The sequence below is a fragment of the Meles meles genome, chromosome 2, assembly GCF_922984935.1.
Source record: "Meles meles chromosome 2, mMelMel3.1 paternal haplotype, whole genome shotgun sequence".
Lineage (NCBI taxonomy): Eukaryota > Metazoa > Chordata > Mammalia > Carnivora > Mustelidae > Meles > Meles meles.
The window spans coordinates 108,725,899-108,745,329 of NC_060067.1; the positions used below are offsets into that span (position 1 = coordinate 108,725,899).

At 37.7% G+C, this 19,431-nt stretch overlaps 1 protein-coding gene across 5 annotated transcripts in view; it reads left to right on the forward strand.

The window, feature by feature from the left end:
* The window catches only part of PPP3CA (protein phosphatase 3 catalytic subunit alpha), a 322,846-nt gene that overhangs the window by 270,892 nt on the left and 32,523 nt on the right, over positions 1-19,431 (forward strand). For all 5 annotated transcript variants that reach the window (XM_045992725.1, XM_045992700.1, XM_045992690.1 and 2 more), the window contains 2 exons: positions 14,035-14,160; positions 16,971-17,045. In XM_045992725.1, the coding sequence (XP_045848681.1) occupies positions 14,035-14,160; positions 16,971-17,045 (201 nt within the window). The remainder of the gene's footprint in view (positions 1-14,034; positions 14,161-16,970; positions 17,046-19,431) is intronic.

Below are 19,431 nucleotides of genomic sequence, written 5' to 3' on the forward strand. Positions count from 1 at the left end.
ATGGTAGGCCATCAACACATTCATTGATTGAAGCATTTTCTTTCTGGAAATCAAATAGCAAGACAGTGCCCCAAAGGGCCCTACCAGATCCACAGAGCTCTACCTCACTTTAAGTTACTGTTGTACCCAGTTCTGATACCCTTTCCAACTTGGAGTTAAACATTTGCCAAGCACTTTTCCCGTTTGAATTGTTTTCCTCCTTTGAATCTGTAGCCCTAAGGGTAAAACAATTTCCATAATTATCCAAACCCACTGAACAGAAGAAAACTACAGGAATGATACATGCACACTGCTTCTGCTAATAATAATAATAATAATAATAATAGTAATAATAATGATATGCCAGGGCGCCTGGGTGGCTCACTCAGCTAAGCATCTGCCTTTGGCTCAGGTCATGATCCCAGGGTCCTGAGATTGAACCCCACATCAGGCTCCCGGCTTAGCAGGGAGTCTGCTTCTCCTCTGCTGCTCCCCCTGCTTGTGCTCTCTCTCTGTCATATAAATAAATAACATCTTTAAAAATAATAATAATAATATGCCACCTATAAAAATGACTTCAACTTCATCCACTCACCACTGCAACAAACCATTACTGAGAACTTAACGTGTACTGAGCACTGTGCTAGTTGCTGCAGGTATAAAATGAACAAGATAGGCATTTTCCTTCATCCTACTTGGTTTTTAACTTGGTGGTGAAATAGATGTTAAATAATGAATTCCATCAATAATGATTCAGACATACTTGGAAAATACTACAAAGAAAGGAGTGGTCTTAAGTGAGAGTGGAAACTAGTCCGTGGAGACCAAATGATAATAATAATAAGCTTAACTGACGAAGTGACATGAAAGCAATCTTAGAGTAAAATCTCTCCGTATTGAGAAATGGGGGCATATGTGAACTCTGCCTTAGCATGGCCGAAAATTATAACGAACCTCTGGAAAAATGTGTTTTCAACCTTCATCTCTCTAGCGATACACCTGTGCTTCAGAGTAATCTAAAGGAAATCACACAAGGTTGCGGTGTGGTGCCAGTTCCCTGTAGTTTAGATGAGTTGTCATATGGGGGGGGGGTGAATGGGTGGATGGTATACAATATGGATATAGAGAAATACAAATATACATACCAGGGGTATACACTCAGTTCCAGGAAGAGCTACTGACAGTAAAACTAAGTAATTAAATAAAATTTATTAAATGAAATGTATTTCGGATTTGAGAAGAAAAACCTAAATGGCAACCACACTAACTTAGTAATTAAGACCAAAGATTAAAAATGACGGGGAAGAAAATTAATTCAGTATTAAAGTAGGTTAAGGAAGAGAGAGGTGCAAAATTGGGTTTCAAGGATAAGACAAGAAAAGCATCGTATGCTAAAATCCTACCCTTTTTAATGGGGAAAAAAAATGTGTTATGATGGTTTGGACTTTTAAACTAGGAAAATTGATAGAATTACTTTTAAAAAGCATTTTAGCCCTACCAAAGCTTGACACAGTCAACATCCTCAAATATTTTCCTTCAAATAGTAGTCATGATCTTCAGAAGTACCATTTATAAATAAAGAGATAATTTGTGGCTTGGCATACTGTCATAAAGGGAGGATTGAATTTCTCCTGTAAGAAACCAAGGGAAGCATCTCACTGGCAGTCGTGATGTGGACACACAGGAGCAAATGCAGCATATCTGAGGTCAGCTCAGCTTGGTCCCCTGCTGTCTGGGGTGAGCACTCAAACCTCAGTGACACCGTCAATGCCGTGGGCTGCCAGCCCTGAGAACCTCATTTCTTTCTTTCTTTTTTCTTTTTAAGATTTAATTTATTTGACACAGAGAGAGAGCACAAGCAGGGGGAGTGGCAGGCAGAGGGAGAAGCAGGACTCAAACCAGGATCCTGGGATCCCAGGCTCATGACCTAAGCCCTCAAGGTGCCCCGAGAACCTCATTTCTTATCCTAGCGTAGTTCATTCATACCAAGACCTTGTTTCAGCTTTTAGGAATTGTGTTCACAAACTTAGTGCTATGTGGCACCTGCCTGGTTCAGGAGCCAAACACAGAACCAACTAGATCCTTATCCAGGGCAAAAAAGGGAGATGGTTAGGGGCAGGGGAGGGGGGCTGTCTCTGGAAAGGAGTAGAATTCATGCCCAGGCAACCCTAAGTTAGAATCTTAGCGTCTTCCTCTATAGCGTGCCAAAATCTTATTTCCCTACAAAACTGACCGTATTTTATAAGCAGGAAACCATTTCTGTAGAACCCGAGGCCTGTCTTAACCATGGGAATAAGCTTTAGCTTGACATCAACATTTTTAAAGCATGTTTTAGGCCTTTGCAACCACAGGCATAAATATGATCATTAGTGCTTTACAAATTAGGTAAAATTAATCCAGAGATTTTGTCTAATGGCCACAATTTTCTCAGCTTTTACTTTTCTCTTGCCACCATATCAAATCTAAGGATCCTCTTAATTGGTCTTGAGCAACTGTTTGCCGAGATCACTTTTCTCAATATAAGAAATGTAAACATATATTCACGGTAGCATTTTGTTATTCGATATTTGCTAACAAGATGTAGGCTATGTGTTTTTCTTGTTGTTACTAACGCAAAACAATAAGTAAAATAAGTCCCATCAGAAAATAGTAATTCCTCCCTTTATTTAGTAAGCATTTTTATTCTAAAAAAAAATGTTTATTCTTTACCCAAATGAGTATTGTTTTACACACATTGGAAAAACTTTCTTTATAATGATTATTAAACCTAGGACAGTCTGTGGACAAATGACACGGAATCTGCAAGCTCACGGAGGAGCAACGTGGAAAACATGAAGAAAACTCTTAGCATTACCTTTTTGTATTATCAGTATGAGGTGGTAGAAAAGAAATTTATGTGGACATTTAAGGCTGAAGAGAACTTTCAGTTGGGAAGTTTTGATTGGTTTTCAGAGAAATCGCCCCTCTGAGATGATGGGAGTGAGGGGTTTTGGCAGAATGTCCCCTTTCACTGCCTGTTATATCCACGACTCTTTAGTATATGAAATTAATCCACGACTCTTTAGTATATGAAATTAATCTAACTGTGATTATAATTTCTTATACTATTATCATTATCGTCACCTTGACTGCTACAACTTGGTATATTTTCTTTTAAGTCTTAGGTTGGTAATAATATATTTAGTAAATGTAAATGTTTCCCTTCAGTTGGGATAGCATGTGCACAAATGTTATTTGCTTTATTCATGCAAGTTGCATATAATAATAATAATGTAATAATAGAACATTTACTTTGTGCCAGACACTGCTCTAAGTTTCTGTGTGTAAATACATTTAATCTTTCAACACTCCATGAATTACATTCTAATCATGATTTTACTGATGAAAAACTAGGGCACAGAGAGGTTGCACACTTTTGCCAAGGTTCACACAACCTGCAAAAAGATTGAGATTGAAACTTGGCAGCCTCACGCCAGGGCTCGCAAGTTAACCTCTGTCTGTGTTCTTTTAGGTCAGCTTTGTTATCTGCAAGTTTTTGGGGCAGTGTTTGTCCTGATCCCCTGTTCAGCTCATGGCTCCCTTATGTTGAGATGACTAACTGTTCTTCAATAAGAAAAGAACAGCTTTTGAAATGAAGTCATTTGTTATCCCTTTAAAATTACATGAGTGATATACATTCAAATATATACATTACTAAAAGAATGGGGTGTCTCTTATGTTCTTCTCAAATAAATAATTTCTCTCTTTAAAAAGTGTCCCGTAGGTACTTAGACTCTTGCTTTTGTTCATTTAGCTCCACTGCGAAAGTGTCATTGCTGGAGGCCATTTCTAAATAGATACTTTTGTCCAGTCGTCCACTTGCTTACATTGAAGCATTAATGGGACAGAGGATAAAACAGGAAACCCATCAAGATTTAATAGTTAAGAATTACTCTGAGTATATGTTTTAATCGAATGCATCCTCAGTATCGTTGCAATGACAAATGAACTTCTTGGTTGCCTTGCCATCACTGCTACATAATTACGGATTTGGGCAGTGAAGCAATTGTGCAACTCCCCTAAGTAAGTAGTAACTCAGTGAGTGAGGTAATCCCTGCTTCTCACAGAGTGTCGCCCATAGAATTAGAGGATCGAGCTCTCTAAGTTATACAAGACCTTAAACAAAGATGAAGACAGGATCTGGAGCAATGAGAAATCCTCCCTGCAGGTTCATTGGCAAGTCCTGCTGCCAGTTGAAGGGGATCAGCTGAGGGATGTGTCCTGAGGTGTTGCATTCCGTCTTCTGACAGATGGTTAGAAGATTCTTAGACTGAACTGAAACCTATTTCTCTAGAAATCGAATTCTCTGTAAAGCATTTAATAGAAGGAAAAACAGGGAAAATCTATGTAATGTTAAAGACCCAAATCATTGGCTTATCACTTGCTGTTCATTGTCTGGAAATTCTAAATCTGCAAGAAACTTGACCCTGCCAATATTGAAAAGTCTGCAGTGATCTTACTTTCCACAGAAAATATCAAAGATATGGGCTTAATATTAACTCAGTGCCAAGGGTATCTTAGAGATAGCAACCTAGAACCATAGCAAGCTTAGGGCTTGATACCAAGTACAACCTTGAAGGTGAAAAGGGTGTTCTGTGATTGCATACAGATACCACCAGTATTCCAGGTACCTCCTGCCCAGGTATCCTAGTGCACTTGGAGCTTATGAGTATCGACCACATTGAATGAGAGCAAGGCATGGGCACAGTGTCTTCTAAGGCCATGCCCACTTCTCTAGCAGTTTAAAACTTCAGCTAAACATTTTTCTCTCATTTACTACAGTGGCTTAAGCCTTATTTCTAGCATTTTAACAATACAGATTAAGAACTTAAAGGTAAAACTGGTAAAGAACTCATAACTCATTCTTTCCTCTTGACTTAGCAAAAAAATACCTAAAGTTCTCTATGTGAAATTGTAACGTAGAAAAAACTCACACTGTTTCACTGGACTTGAACTGATTGCAAGGATCAGTTTTTGGCCCAGACTCTCCAGATGTTAGTATTTCGATGTGACACTTCAGGTGGGAATTATAAAATGGCAATGTGTTAAAACATAGATAGCTATCCCTTCTTTGAAGGATTTGAAACTGCATCATAATACTTTGTGTTTTTCAGGTGCCAGATATTTTATCTGATCATATATATTATCATGGATATTAATCACATATATCATTTTATTTGACCTTCATACTTTGAAAACAACAGAACAGGTCATAATTTTTCCTATTTTATAAGTTTAGAAGGTAAAGCTCAAATAAGGAGAAATATTCGTCCAAGTTCACACAGTTACTTTGTGACAGAGCCAATATTGTTTCCACTCTTGTCTAATTCAGAGACACTTTGGCAATTTTAAAACAGGGCTTATCCTCTGAAGTGACATACTGTCTTTCTCCTGAATTCCAACATGTACCCTTCATACTGTTCATATGTGGTTGGTTATATTTTTAGCCTCATGAGAAGTTACATGTTTTATGTTCTGGAAAATTTTGTTTTTACTTTTTCTTTGCCTGCCTGCCTTCTTTCTGTCATTCTTGTCTTTCTCCATCTTGTCCTTCCTTTCTCTCTTTCCTTTCCTTAGACCTTTTCTTCGACCAACATTATTGAACACCAACCATGTGCCAGGTATGGTGCAAAGCACTGTGAAAGGAAAAAACTGATCATTGCCTTCTTCATCCCTTCCATCATTTTCCTTTTATTGACTTACCCAAATTCTGTATTTGAATAATGAGCTTCTTCAAAATTTACTAACATAATATTAAAAAGAGAAACACATAATACACACACACACAAGTACACACACAATCATAAAATTGGCGCATACTATTTCATAGATATATCTGGTACAGTCTCTTTCCTTCACGTACGTAGGGTACCATCAGCCAAGTTCTGTGTAGGACACTTACAGCAAAGTAACAAGGTGCCATGAAGGATGAGTGTACAAGGTAGGAGGAGCAGGCAAGGACTAGATATGTTCATAAGAGGATTATATATAGTAACACACACATGTGAATTTTGAAAAATACAAAATCATTAGCTCACAGCTTCAAAGAAATTATATATACCTACTGTTCATATTTATTAATGATAAAATATTTCAGATTGAAATTCAGTCACTACATGGAAGTTATTGAGAACTTGCCAGTGAGAGACCCTATGCAGTAAATCAAGCAATTTAAACACTAAATTTCTCAAGAAACCCAGACTAAAGAACATCATTAAGACAAAATTACCTAAAAATGAAGACTTGAAATCTGCCTCCACAAATGACTGAACACTCACTCTTGTCATCAGTCTTACGAACTATAGAGTAAAAGTGAATTATAAGTTGTAGTCCTTGCTCACCAAATACAGCAACCCTCATGAATTAATAAATTTCCCTTAGCCTAGGTCACTAGTAATAATGAAAAGAATCTTTTTAAAACAAAACACACCAGGCAAGTACAGGACGTTGAGGGCAAAACAAAAAGGAAATGAGAGTTAGAAGTCAGGTTTCAAAATGTAAGGAATCATAGAGATTGTGTTTATAGAAGCTATAATATGTACTACAAAAACTATACATATATGTTTTCACAAAATCCTTAAGGAAAATTGTACCTTGAAAAAATAGTATCAGGAGGGAATAAATGAAACAAGACAAGGCCAGGAAAGGAGACCAACTGTAAGAGACTCTTAATCTCAGGAAACAAACTGAGCGTTGCTTAGAGGTTGGGGGTGGGGGATGGATAGAGTGGCTGGGTTATGGACATTGGTGACCGTATGTGCTATGGTGAGTGCTGTGAATTGTGTAACACTGATGATTCACAGACCTGTACCCCTGAAGCAAATAATACATTATATGTTAATAAAAGAAAAAAGTAATCTCCATGGGAAAATACAGATTTTTAAAAATGTATAGTATCTCTCCCAGAATCAAAGAAACACTTTCATGCAGCATACAGCAAAATCTTAAAATATTAGCAAAGAACATTGCAAGTATATAGGTCCTGTCTCAACAATTTTATCCATCTGGGGTGCCTGGGTGGCTCAGTGGGTTAAAGCCTCTGCCTTCGGTTCAGGTCATGGTCCCAAGGTCCTGGGATCGAGCCCTGCATCAGGCTCTCGGCTCCGCAGGGAGCCTGCTTCCTCCTCTCTCTCTGCCTGCCTCTCTGCCTACTTGTGATCTCTGTCAAATAAATAAATAAAATCTTAAAAAAAAAAAGGAATTTTATCCATCAAGCCATCATGTCTCCTTCTGTGATGGTAGGACTTTGCCAAAAGAACTCACCGATGCTAGTTTTCCTCCTGGGGTATCTATAGTCTACAGGTGGCAGAACTGAATTTTTTAAAAATTAATTAATTAATTAATTAATTCTTGGGTCTATTATGCTTTTTCCTCTTCTTTTTCTGGTTGTTTTTTCATGATTCTAGAGTACCGCCATTTGCTTTCTTCTCATCTTTGTTTCTTTTCTGTCCCTCTGTCCCATCTTTTGAAGATGGGCATGGATGGTCATTTAGAGTTAAGGAGAAGAAAAATATTATTAGAATTCATTATTTCTATTCTTTTGACCTCTCCTCTCCTCTATTGAAAATAGCACCAGCGGTGCTGAGAAAGCCTGAGAAGTATGCTGGGAGCATTACATTACTAATCTAAAGGCTTTCAGAAAGACGCTTTGTATTCCTCTTGAAATCCACTTGAGATGTGTTGAACGCATGGTTTGGTGAACCAGTTAATAACTCTTGCTAGCAATATGTTGCTAACTTCTCTGAAACTAGAAGGTCTGTTTGGGTATTTCTGTTTTGCTTTGTTTTGTTTTTTCACAAATTGCCCTATCATCATCCTCCCTGATGCTGACAATTACAAAATACTGGTTTTTGTGTCTCATCAGAATCTCAAATTTTAAAGTAGGGGAAACCCCTTTAATTTACAAATTTGGGGGCGCCTGGGTGGCTCAGTGGTTTAAGCCTCCGCCTTTGGCTCAGGTCATGATCTCAGGGTCCTGGGATCGAGCCCCGCATCGGGCTCTCTGCTCAGTGAGGAGCCTGTTTCTCCCTCTCTCTCTGCCTGCCTCTCTGCCTACTTGTGACCTCTCTCTCTGTCAAATAAATAAATAAAATACTAAAAAAAATTTACAAATTTGGATATGGCCTAACATTTTAGTGCATAGTGTGGTAAACAGAGGAATGAATTTTATTCTTGGGTTTCAGTCTATTCAGGGCACCTAGTTGTAGCATTAAAAATAATAGAGGTCCAGTGGCTCTTCTCTATTTTCAAGTAGGAGCTGTCCCTTGATTACTGATTTTGTATCTTGTGCATGGCATGGCTTCCATGTTTACGCTGGGTTCTATAGGTGCAGTAAAAACAATTAGACCAAGTAATTGCATAACTTTTAGACCATAACTTTGACATCAGAGAAAGAACTGGCAGTCAGACCTCCAGACTCATGGGGATTAGTATTCTTTCCATTATGTTGTTCTGGCTATTCTTCACAAGTGCATGTGCAACAGACAAGCACTTTTTTCTATGCAATCTGGTCCGCTCTAAATTTGGCTAATAACACAAGGTCTGTATATATATCATCATCCCTCTCCAGGCCTCTGATGTAACTGTTCAATGACAGGAGGTCATGTATAATTGCCTGTGAAATAGTGAGATTTCTTGATGGTAGACTTTGTTCTTTCTCTGTTTCTCAGACAAGGTCTCAGGAGTTGGTCTCGAGTGATTCTTGAAGTACAACCATTTGTATTATTTATACTGCACTGGAGATAAATGCCTTTCAAGTACTTCAGAGAACAGCACACTGTTAGGGCTCTAGTTGAGTTTTGTAATCCCAGTGACAGTTAGAGGCAGGTGGCAGGGGCGGACGTGGGAGGTGGAAATGAAATGTTAACTGTGAATTTCGTGACTATAGATATTTGGGACTGTTTTGGTTTAAAGGGTTTTTTTTTTTCCGTGTATTTTTGTTATATATATACACACACACACACACACACACACACACACACACATACATATACATATATATATATATAATACAAAATAATAAAAATTCATGAGTAACCTATTAATGTGAGGTTATTTTGGAAGTATTTATGCATGAATATTTTATGTCACTGAAGAAAAAGAATACATATTGGTGCATTGGCATTTTTATGTTAGTTATTCTTTTTTTAACCTACAGAAAAGTAGGAAAATGTTCTATAAATAGCTTCTAGAATTACTGAGAATATTAATCAATAATTGCATTAATGATGAGGTCTTTGTCCCAGAAGTTTGTGGTTATTCAGATCTGGAAGTGGTCATATAAAGTTTCTAGATAAAGTTATGGGAGGTAATTGAGACCTCAAAATATTAAGTCGCCTCGTGTCTTGTGAGTATTAAATGAGAGAACCCATCTAGCAGTTGGGGTTCCTAGCCCCTAATTCAGTGTCTTTTTTTTTTTTTTTACAAAGAATAAATGTGGAAGGAGAATCTGTCCAAAACTTGTCAGACATTGAATGATTTGTGCAGTTAGGTTGAGAATATCATGGAACTCTAGAAAGAGCAAGGACTTTAGATTCAGGCCAAAACTGAATTTAACTGTTTCTCAAGTATGACCTTGGGCAAATAATGTCTCTGTTTGCTTATTTTCAAAATGCAAATGATTAAGAATGACCTTCGAGGGATATTGTGAAGATTCGTGATTCTGTTTTGTGAAGGACCAAATACAGTTCCTGGCATATCGCAGATGCTTAGTAAATGTAGCCACTGTTAAAATGCTATTATTTCTGGTGTTAATAAACAAAAATGGAATCTGAAAAAAATGTTTGTTTTATCAGGCACTCCAGTACATTGTGTTGAGTCAATGTTGAAAGAAGAAATGCTTTCTCTCACAGCTACAAAACAGAACTTACGTTTTATCTATAGAGCAACCCGTACCCTCAGTTGTAAATGTGCATCATATTTCATTTTCTCAAATATGTATTTTGGCAAAAGCTAAAACATCTTTAATTATGAATGTGATATTCAAAGTTAAATTACTATGACCACTAGGGCTAGAATTCATTCATCCATTTATAATTTGTAAGAGACAGAAGGGAATGATGGGAGGGTGATGGATTTGATGTCAGTGAACGCTGAGTTTAAATAGGAGTCCGTTCATCCAGTTACTGGTTGCATGATCGTGAGCAAGCCACTTTACTTCTCAACCTCGATTCCTTAGATTATAACATAAAGGCGGTCACACCCGCCTCTCAGATTTGTAGTAAGGATTAAGTGAGATATTCTGTAGAGCCTCTCCCCATCCTCCAGGGCACTGTTAGTTATAATATCTATTTTCCTTCTTCCTGCTGTGCCAACCTCATGCCAATAAAAGGGGGGGGCACTTAGAGAAGAAATTATTCTTCAAAAAGACAACTTAGGGATGCCTGGGTGGCTCAGTCAGTTAAGCATCTGCCTTCAGCGGTGGCTCAGTCAGTTAAGCATCTGCCTTCAGCTCAAGTCGTGATCCCAGGGTCCTGGGATTGAGCCTTACATTGCGTTCCCTGCTTCACGGGGAGCCTGCTTCTGCCTCTCCCTCTGCCCCTCCCCCTGCTTGTGCTTGCTCTCTCTCTTTCTTTGTCGGAAAAAAAAAAAAAAGACAAACTTAGAACCTTAAAGATCCTTTGGAATTTGTGAGGATACACTCCTGCTACGAATATGCTGTATCCAAAAATAGTAAAGACCTTTTCAATGGAGCCGGTATTCAGGCAGTACTTAGCAAAGGTGGGAAATACTTCACCTTTTCCATCTGGTGGATCAGAAGTATGGATATGGTAATTTGCCTTGATTCTTTCATTTTCCATGCCTTTAATACTGTACGAGTGTATCCTTAGGCCGAGTATCATGTGGCGTAAATGATAGGGTAACTTAAGAAGGGGTGTATGGAAACATGTGCGGGCTTCAGCGTTCTGTGGGAAGAAGAGAATAATTCTCTTCATATCAGTGTTGACTGCACTATCTGCATTTCTTGTCCCCAAAGTGTCGTGATTCTGTTCTCTGGAACCAGGCTGGTGAGCCAGAAATATGATTCAAAGCAAAGACCATACTGTCCTCAATTATGATTTTAGTGAACCGCAAGCTGCTGAAAACATCAACATATTATTAGGCTACAATATGATATATATAGTATCCAAATTACAGGAGAAACAACAGAGCCTCCTCATATTCTGCATTGATTAAACCCACCAAAAAGATTCTATTCGTTCTGGGCCACACTTTTATAGGGGTATTGCCAATGTGGCGTGTTCCCAGAATAAGGATGAGCAGGATGAGGAAAAGGCCCTAAAAGCCATACCATCTGAAGTAAAGCCAAAGGGAATAGGAAGAATTTTCCTGAAAAAAAAAATTTAAGAGAAATACCAAGATCAGTCCTTAGCTTCTGAGCATCTGTATTTAAAAGGTGGTATGGGGACACCTGGGTGGCTCAGTGGGTTAAGCCTTTGCCTTCAGCTCAGGTCATGATCTCAGGGTCCTGGGATCCAGCCCTGCATTGGGCTCTCTGCTCAGTGGGGAGCCTGCTTCTCCCTCTTTCTCTCTCTCTGCCTCTCTGTCTAGTTGTGGTCTCTGTCTGTCAAATAAATAAATAAAATCTCTTAAAAAATAAAATAAATAAATAAAAATAAAATAAAAGGTGGTATGTAGGGACGCCTGGGTGGGTCAGTTGGTTAGCATCTACCTTTGGCTCAAGTCATGATCCCAGGGTCCTGGGATCAAGTCCTGCATGAAGAGCCTGCTTCTCCCTCTGCCTCCTGCACCCCACCCCCCCACTTTGTGCTATCTCTTTCTTTCTCTGACAAATAAATAAAGAAAATCTTTACAAAAATTTTAAAAAGGTGGTATGTGAAACACAAATGTGAAGCTTATTGCATGACACTTGTCTTTAAAGTTATGGAAGTTATGTCTTAAAGACATAGAATGGCTGTGATCAAAATTGATTAATAAATGCAATATAGAGGTATAAGTCAATGACTTTTGGAATCCAGAAGAAGTTTGAGATTATATCCACTAGAAGAAATCAGAAAAGATTTCACTGGAGGGGTAGAGTCTGGACTGGACACCACAGGATGGAAAAATCGGGGTACTTAGCAATTTCTAAGAAAATGTCCCAGGTGAGGGCACCTGTGTGGCTCAGTTGGTTAAGTGTCCAAGTCTTATCACAGCTCAGGTCTTGATCACAGGGTCATGAGTTCAGCAGTGGGCTCCACTCTGGGCATGGAGCCTAGGCACCTACATATACATACATGTATATATATATATACATATATGTATGTATATATACACACATGTACATATACATATTTATATGTATATATGTACATTCCAGGTGGAGGAGCAAATACAGTTATGAAAGCAATGCTATGTGAAAGATGTTTTTAAGTAAGAAGTTAATGCAAGGGCTTCAAACACAGTAAACTTTTGGTAGCTTTTCAAAAAATAGATTTTGAAGGGATGTCTTTATGCTATTATCTGTAATCAAGTGCTACAATATAAAAAAATAATGAAAGGGTTGATTTCTCTGTTTTAAACCCCTAAACAAAACAAGACAAAACCCATTTGATATCATCTAGGATCTCTTCAGTAGTTTCCACTAATGTAATGCTAATCAGGCCATGAGAGGATAATAAAAGTAAAAATCTTTCCAAAGCTCAAGAATGTATGATGTGAGAGTTTTGTTCTTCGTATTTAAAGGATTGTCATTTAGAATCAGAAGCATACTTGTTCTGTATTTTTCCAGAGGGTAGATTTGGATCAGTACATGGTAAGGAAGTTTTCAACTCAACTTGAGAACTTCCCACAATTTAAAACTGTCTATCCATAGAACAGATGATGCCGTTAAAGCAGGTAGCTTTTCCTAAATTGAAAGTACTCACAGAGGGGCTCCTTGCTGGCTCAGTCAACAGAGCACGCAACTCCTGATCTTGGGGTTGTAAGTTCGAGCTCCGTGTTTGCTGCAGAGATTACTTAAAAATGAAATAAGAAAGGGAGAAAGAGAGAGAGGGGGGAGAGGTAGGGAGGAAGGAAGGAAAGTAGGAAGAAAGAAGGAAGAAAGAGAAAGAACTCACAGAGACCTACTAAACTTGTATCAGCATTGTTATAGAATGAATTTCTGAATCTGGTTACAAATGAGACTAGCGATGTTCTTAGGATCTCTGCATAACTTCCTATGTAACTGTGTATCTAAACTACAGACACCATGCAAAGCAGAGTGAAAGGGACAGATTCATTTTCCTAAGTCATGGGTGGTTCATTCTTTTCAGAAGTCAAGGGTGAAGTCAGATACCAGTATAAAATTTTGTGCAGGATTCGGGGCGCCTGGGTGGCTCAGTGGGTTAAGCCGCTGCCTTCGGCTCAGGTCATGATCTCAGAGTCCTGGAATCGAGTCCCATATCGGGATCTCTGCTCAGCAGGGAGCCTGCTTCCCTCTCTCTCTCCCTCTGCCTACTTGTGATCTCTCTCTTGCTGTCAAATAAATAAACAAAATCTTTAAAAAAAAAATTTTTGTGCAGGATTCAATCCAGACACTTTATTAAGTCAAGAATGCAATCTAATTTAGACTACTGTGTACAACCATTGTGAGTTCTACTGGGCAATATGTGGTTTTCTTTTTTTCTTTAAGCATAGAAGTAAATTCTGTTCAAATATTTGTGGAGATTATTAAATTGTCAAACTAATTTAGCTATACCACTTTTGTTAGGCTCATTAGATGTTAAGTAAGACTACAATGTTCTTGGCTGTGAGAGGAGCTTGACCAATTCCTGACAGACTTTTGATTAACCATATTATATAAATATTTGCCAAATTATAATGCCATTTCATATTAGCGTTCATATATCGTGCAGTTACATATTATACTGAGTATAGTTTAATTCCCAATAGTATAAACATTTGTGACTGATGAAGCTACTTGTCTTGATATGTGACTTAAGTCACATAGTTGAATTCTCTGGCTCAACTAAAGCCACATGGGGAAGCAGAAATATGTGCATGTGAATCTAATGCCCTTGTGTTTGTTGTTTCCAGCTGCAGTATTGAAGTATGAGAACAACGTCATGAATATCAGGCAATTCAACTGTTCTCCTCACCCATACTGGCTTCCAAATTTCATGGATGTTTTCACTTGGTCCCTGCCATTTGTTGGGGAAAAAGGTGTGTTGGGAAATCTTGAGATGTTCTTATTGTAATCATACAAGAAGGAATGGGAGGAGATGGGGACTATTCTAACCAAAAAAATTCATGAGTTGCAACATGAGAGAAGTGATTTGAAAGTATGTCACTGTATACCCTGTTAACAAAATGCAATGACTGAAATAAGGGGAAGCAAAAGCAATGAGGAATACTAGGAGTATTTGTATCATCTCATTGCAACAATTTAACTCTTAAGAGTAACAGATATGTAGTTTAACTGGCTTCAAGATGTAATAATGGCTACTTTTTCTCCTTTTCCCTTTGTATTAATTCAAAAGTGCTATTTTATTTTACAAACTCAAATTAAAAGGTTAAAATAGCTATGCCTATCTCACACTTCTTTTTTTTTTAAGATTTTATTTATTTATTTGACAGAGCAAGATCACAAGTAGATAGAGAGGCAGGCAGAGAGAGAGAGAGGGAAGCAGGCTCCCTGCTGAGCAGAGAGCCCGATGCGGGACTCGATCCCAGGACCCCGAGATCATGACCTGAGCCGAAGGCAGCGGCTTAACCCACTGAGTCACCCAGGCGCCCTATCTCACACTTCTGATGTTGATAATAATCATAGTATGATAGTGATCAATGGCTATAATAATTTGAAAGACAATATATACAACAAAAAAATGGTTCATGACAAATAGAGCGACCATCAGTGTTTACCAAGGGAGACAAATTTTCATTTCAAAAAGTTATAACTATTGGGGCACCTGGGTGGCTCTATGGGTTAAACCTCTGCCTTCGGCTCAGGTCATGGTCCCAGGGTCCTGGGATCGAGCTCCGCATTGGGCTCTCAGCTCAGCGGGAAGCCTGCTTCCTCCTCTCTCTCTCTCTCTCTCTGCCTGCCTCTCCAACTACTTGAGATCTCTGTCTGTCAAATAAATTTAAAAAAAAAATTGAAAAAAGTTATAACTATTAACTTGTCCCAGTTTTTCAAAGGAATTGGCTTGCCTTTCCTTCCTTCCTTCCTACTCCCTTTGTTTTGTTTTCTCTTTTGACCTAAACCTCAACAAAAATTTCAAGGACAGGCTGGCACCCATTGAGCCTGAGTGTTTAGGTCAGGAGGCCTTGGGACAGACCAGGTCATTCTTATGCATCTTGGCATACAGCACTAGAGCAGGTAAATAGACATCAGAATAAAGGTAAGAGTTTGCACATGTTTCAGCATCCCCTTGGAGGGTTGTAGAGAAAAACTACACATTTAAAAAAATATTTATTTATATTAATAAGTATGTGTATTATATTAATGTAATATTTATTTTCTGATAATACTTGTTGGGAGGGGTTCCTTTAAATGCCCTACAATGATTAAACCCAGAAGTTATGATTGGTAAGTGAATAAATCTTTCTTTTGGACACCAAAATAAGTCAAGAATCAATTTTGAGAGTCTCTGATAAGTATTCCCAACACTACCCATGTCACCACGTCCCACCCTGATCAGAACACGGCATGTGTTACTGTCCTCTGTTGGCTTTTCAGGAAACAGAAGCGGTGTGAATCCTGATAACTGCTGGGCACCCTTTGAACACCCTACAGTTGGGTTGTTTCCATTAAATATTCAGATTTTGAACATCTGTTATAAAAGAACCTATTCATATATTTGAGTACGTAATTCACTTTTGATAATTAAACTGAAGCTATGGGTGAGTGTTGACTACACTGATGTTTTACTCTTTATCCTGTGTCTTCCACTCTAGGAGAACATGGATTCAAAGAGTAGCTCTTGAGGAAATAGTGAGCAAGTTTCTTTTCACCTTCATGATAGAAACCAACCTAATTTAGAAACAGTTAAATATAAATAACGTAAAATAAAATAAAATAAAATAAAAAATAAAAAAATGTAAATAACATGCACCTTGTAGTGTAAAACTGATGCAGTACTAATTTCTGTGACAACACTCAGGCAGTTTTATTGTCATCAATTTACCCGACTGGATCTCTTGTTAAACTTACCTAAGTTTTATTGTTAAAGCTTTTTTTTTTTTTTTTTAAGATTTTATTTTATTTATTTGACAGAGAGAGAGATCACAAGTAGGCAGAGAGGCAGGCAGAGAGAGAGGAGGAAGCAGGCTCCCTGAGGAGCAGAGAGCCCGATGCGGGGCTCGATCCCAGGACCCTGAGATCATGACCTGAGCCGAAGGCAGCGGCTTAATCCACTGAGCCACCCAGGCGCCCCTGTTAAAGGCTTTCTGAAAATAAAATTTCATGATACATGTATCAATTCATTTATTTTTTAAATTAGTATTCTCGAAACTACTTCCAATATATTAGTCCCTCAATCAACATTTTTTATTAAACACAGAACTCCATGCCTATCACTGTGCTGGGTTCTCTGGGGGATTAAAAAGATTTAAGAAGAGATCTAGCATTCATTGAGTCCCTGCAAAACAGAAGGTCGCAATGTGGTCTACATCTAGTAGCCTCATTGTACAACAAGTAAAAATTCAGAAGTAGCCCTTTCCTCTTTCATAGACATATGGTATATCCACAGCCACATATTTGGTTGTCCATTGTCTGTTGACCTATGGCTAGTTAAATGTTACACGATTTCATAGACACGAGCTAATACTTTTATAAACAAAAAGTCTGTGTAGAATCACAAAGGCGGTTATCTTTAATGATCTGAATTTTATAGAAACTATCTTGCAGGAGATTCTCTACAATACAGGTAAGAAATGTTATTGCTAAGCTTGCTCATTGATAATGCCAGAGTAAACATTAAGGTTATAATAAAAAATCTGAATGTTTTTGCTTTTACTTTTTTCCTTTTTAGTGACCGAGATGCTGGTAAATGTCCTCAACATCTGCTCAGATGATGAACTGGGGTCAGAAGAAGATGGATTTGATGGTAAGAGACTTGAGCCTATGTGCTAATGCTGTTTGCCAGGTAATCACGTGGTGTCTCCTAGGTAACCCAAAGAGCAAGTCTCTAAGATTAAGCTTATGTTAAATTATAACATAGTACTTAGAATGGAAGATACTATATTTTCCATTTGCTTTAAAGAAGTACACACACACACACGCAAACACACACACACACACATATACCATGAAAGAATTTTCCCATTACCCTGAAAACAATGAACTATTTTAAGAACCATCTTTCAATAGCTCACATTGCTAAGTGACTTTTTTGGCTCCTTAAAAAAAAAAAAAAAAAAATTCAACCCGGTAGCAGACGTTGCCATTTACTTCGTAACTTTCGAAGAGTGCCTTTAGTGAAGTTGTTCCTGTCAGCTATTCATATTTTGATGTTTATGGTAAAAGAAGATATTTACACATTGATATGTTGGTATTCATGTCAATACCAATATTTTTTTTCTACCTGTAATAAGTAACGAATAAGCTATGTCGCTTTTGTATTGTTGTTTAAGATACTATTTGGTATTCAGTTACCCTTGAAGAATACGCTACCTCTGTAAAAGATGAAGACCCATCAGGTGAAAGATGGAGAGAAAAAATTGCTGCGGCTCTTACCACGGCACCCCAAAATCAGTGGAAGCTAACCAAAATGTAGTTGGAGGAAGACAGTGCGAGAGCAAACCGTATTTCCATAAACATGAATAAGGACCTACTCTTTGTAGGGCACTTAGGATGACAAGATGCCAGAGACTTCATCAAGTTGCAGTCTGGATAGAGAGACTGATGCATAAACAGAAAATATCAATGGAATAAGACAGATTATAAATTGAAGAGTGAATGTGGCAGCAGAAATTAGATATTGTGGAAATTTAAACTGATAACATGTTTTTTTTTTTAAGATTTTATTTATTTATTTGACAGAGAGAGAGAGAGTGAGAGAGGAAATACAAGCAGAGGGAGGGGAGAGGGAGAAGCAGGCTTTGGGCAGAGCAGGGAGCCTGACCTGAGTTGAAGGCAGACGCTTAACAGCTGAGCCACCCAGGCACCCCAACATGTTTCCCTTTTAAAACTGCACTTAAGTCAAATGAAAACTGAATGTGGCCCTTTCTGAAAGTTAGAATCTAAACAGCATGATGTAATGTTTACTTGGATTTAATGCAGGTCACATCTATAAGTGCAAGATACTAATGCTTCAGGCGAAAGTAAAATAAAAGTACTCCTATGCTCATATGAATTGAGTCTATATACTTAGGTAAATGTGGAGTGTTGAGTTGTGCCTATCCTTTTCTGGTTTTTCTCCTTTCTATAATTTCTCCCAGCTTCATTGCTTGTTTGTCTCCATATCCTATCCTTTAGTCATAGATCACATTGCAAGGGTATGTATATTATAAGGAAGGAGAGAAAGTAATATATATATACACATATATATGCACATGTATATATACGTGAATATTTACTAGGTTAGAATTAGCTAACAAGTAGTTGTAAGAACTTACTTAAGTAACTGTATTCATATATTCATATATTTTGAAATATCCAAGAGTTCAATGGATATTTTATGCTTGATCCAGGTTTAGATGTTTCATATGCTATAGCCACAGTTCACTACTGATAACTCTTCCAGGGACAGTGATATCATTCAAGAGATAATATTTTCATCATGACAGATTTTTCTTCTTTCCCTATGGTTCTTTTATTCCTCAAAAGAAAGATTAATTCACATTAATACAGTCATGTGCCTCTGTTAACAAATCTCTATTGCAGTCAGGTTCATTGGCTAATATTTATTAAACAGACAATATGATAAAAATGTAGTATAAAGAATAAATAAATAGTACTGCATAGTAGACCTGTAATAAGATGTTTATAATAAGTAGACTATAATTATACATTAATCCATTCACTCAGCAAATATCTAATAAGCACCTAGTGTGTGCTAGGCACTGCAGCCAAAATGCCTGTACATTTCAACAGTACAGGTGTTTCCTGCTGTTAAACATTACCAAGACTAACTCAGTACTTAGGTCAGCAATAGTTCTCTTTAGCCACCCTCTCGGTCACTTACATGAAAGGGTATATTTTGTGACTTACTCTGCTTTAGAATAATTACTTCCAGTCATCATCCAGTTACTCATCAGCAATTGCTTTTAAGCCTGTTAATTCCAATTATGGAGTGCATGTCTTTCAAGAGATTTGGAAATGTTTTTGTTTGTTTCTAAGCAGACCACTGAAATTTCATTCTACCATGCTTAAATCTTTAGTCGGTCCTGTAGAGAAAGAGCTATGACCACTAGCTGATCTTTAAGCTCACATCTTATAATTAGGCCCTCTAAGGAAAACAAAAAGAAAATAGAAATAAAAATTTTAATTAA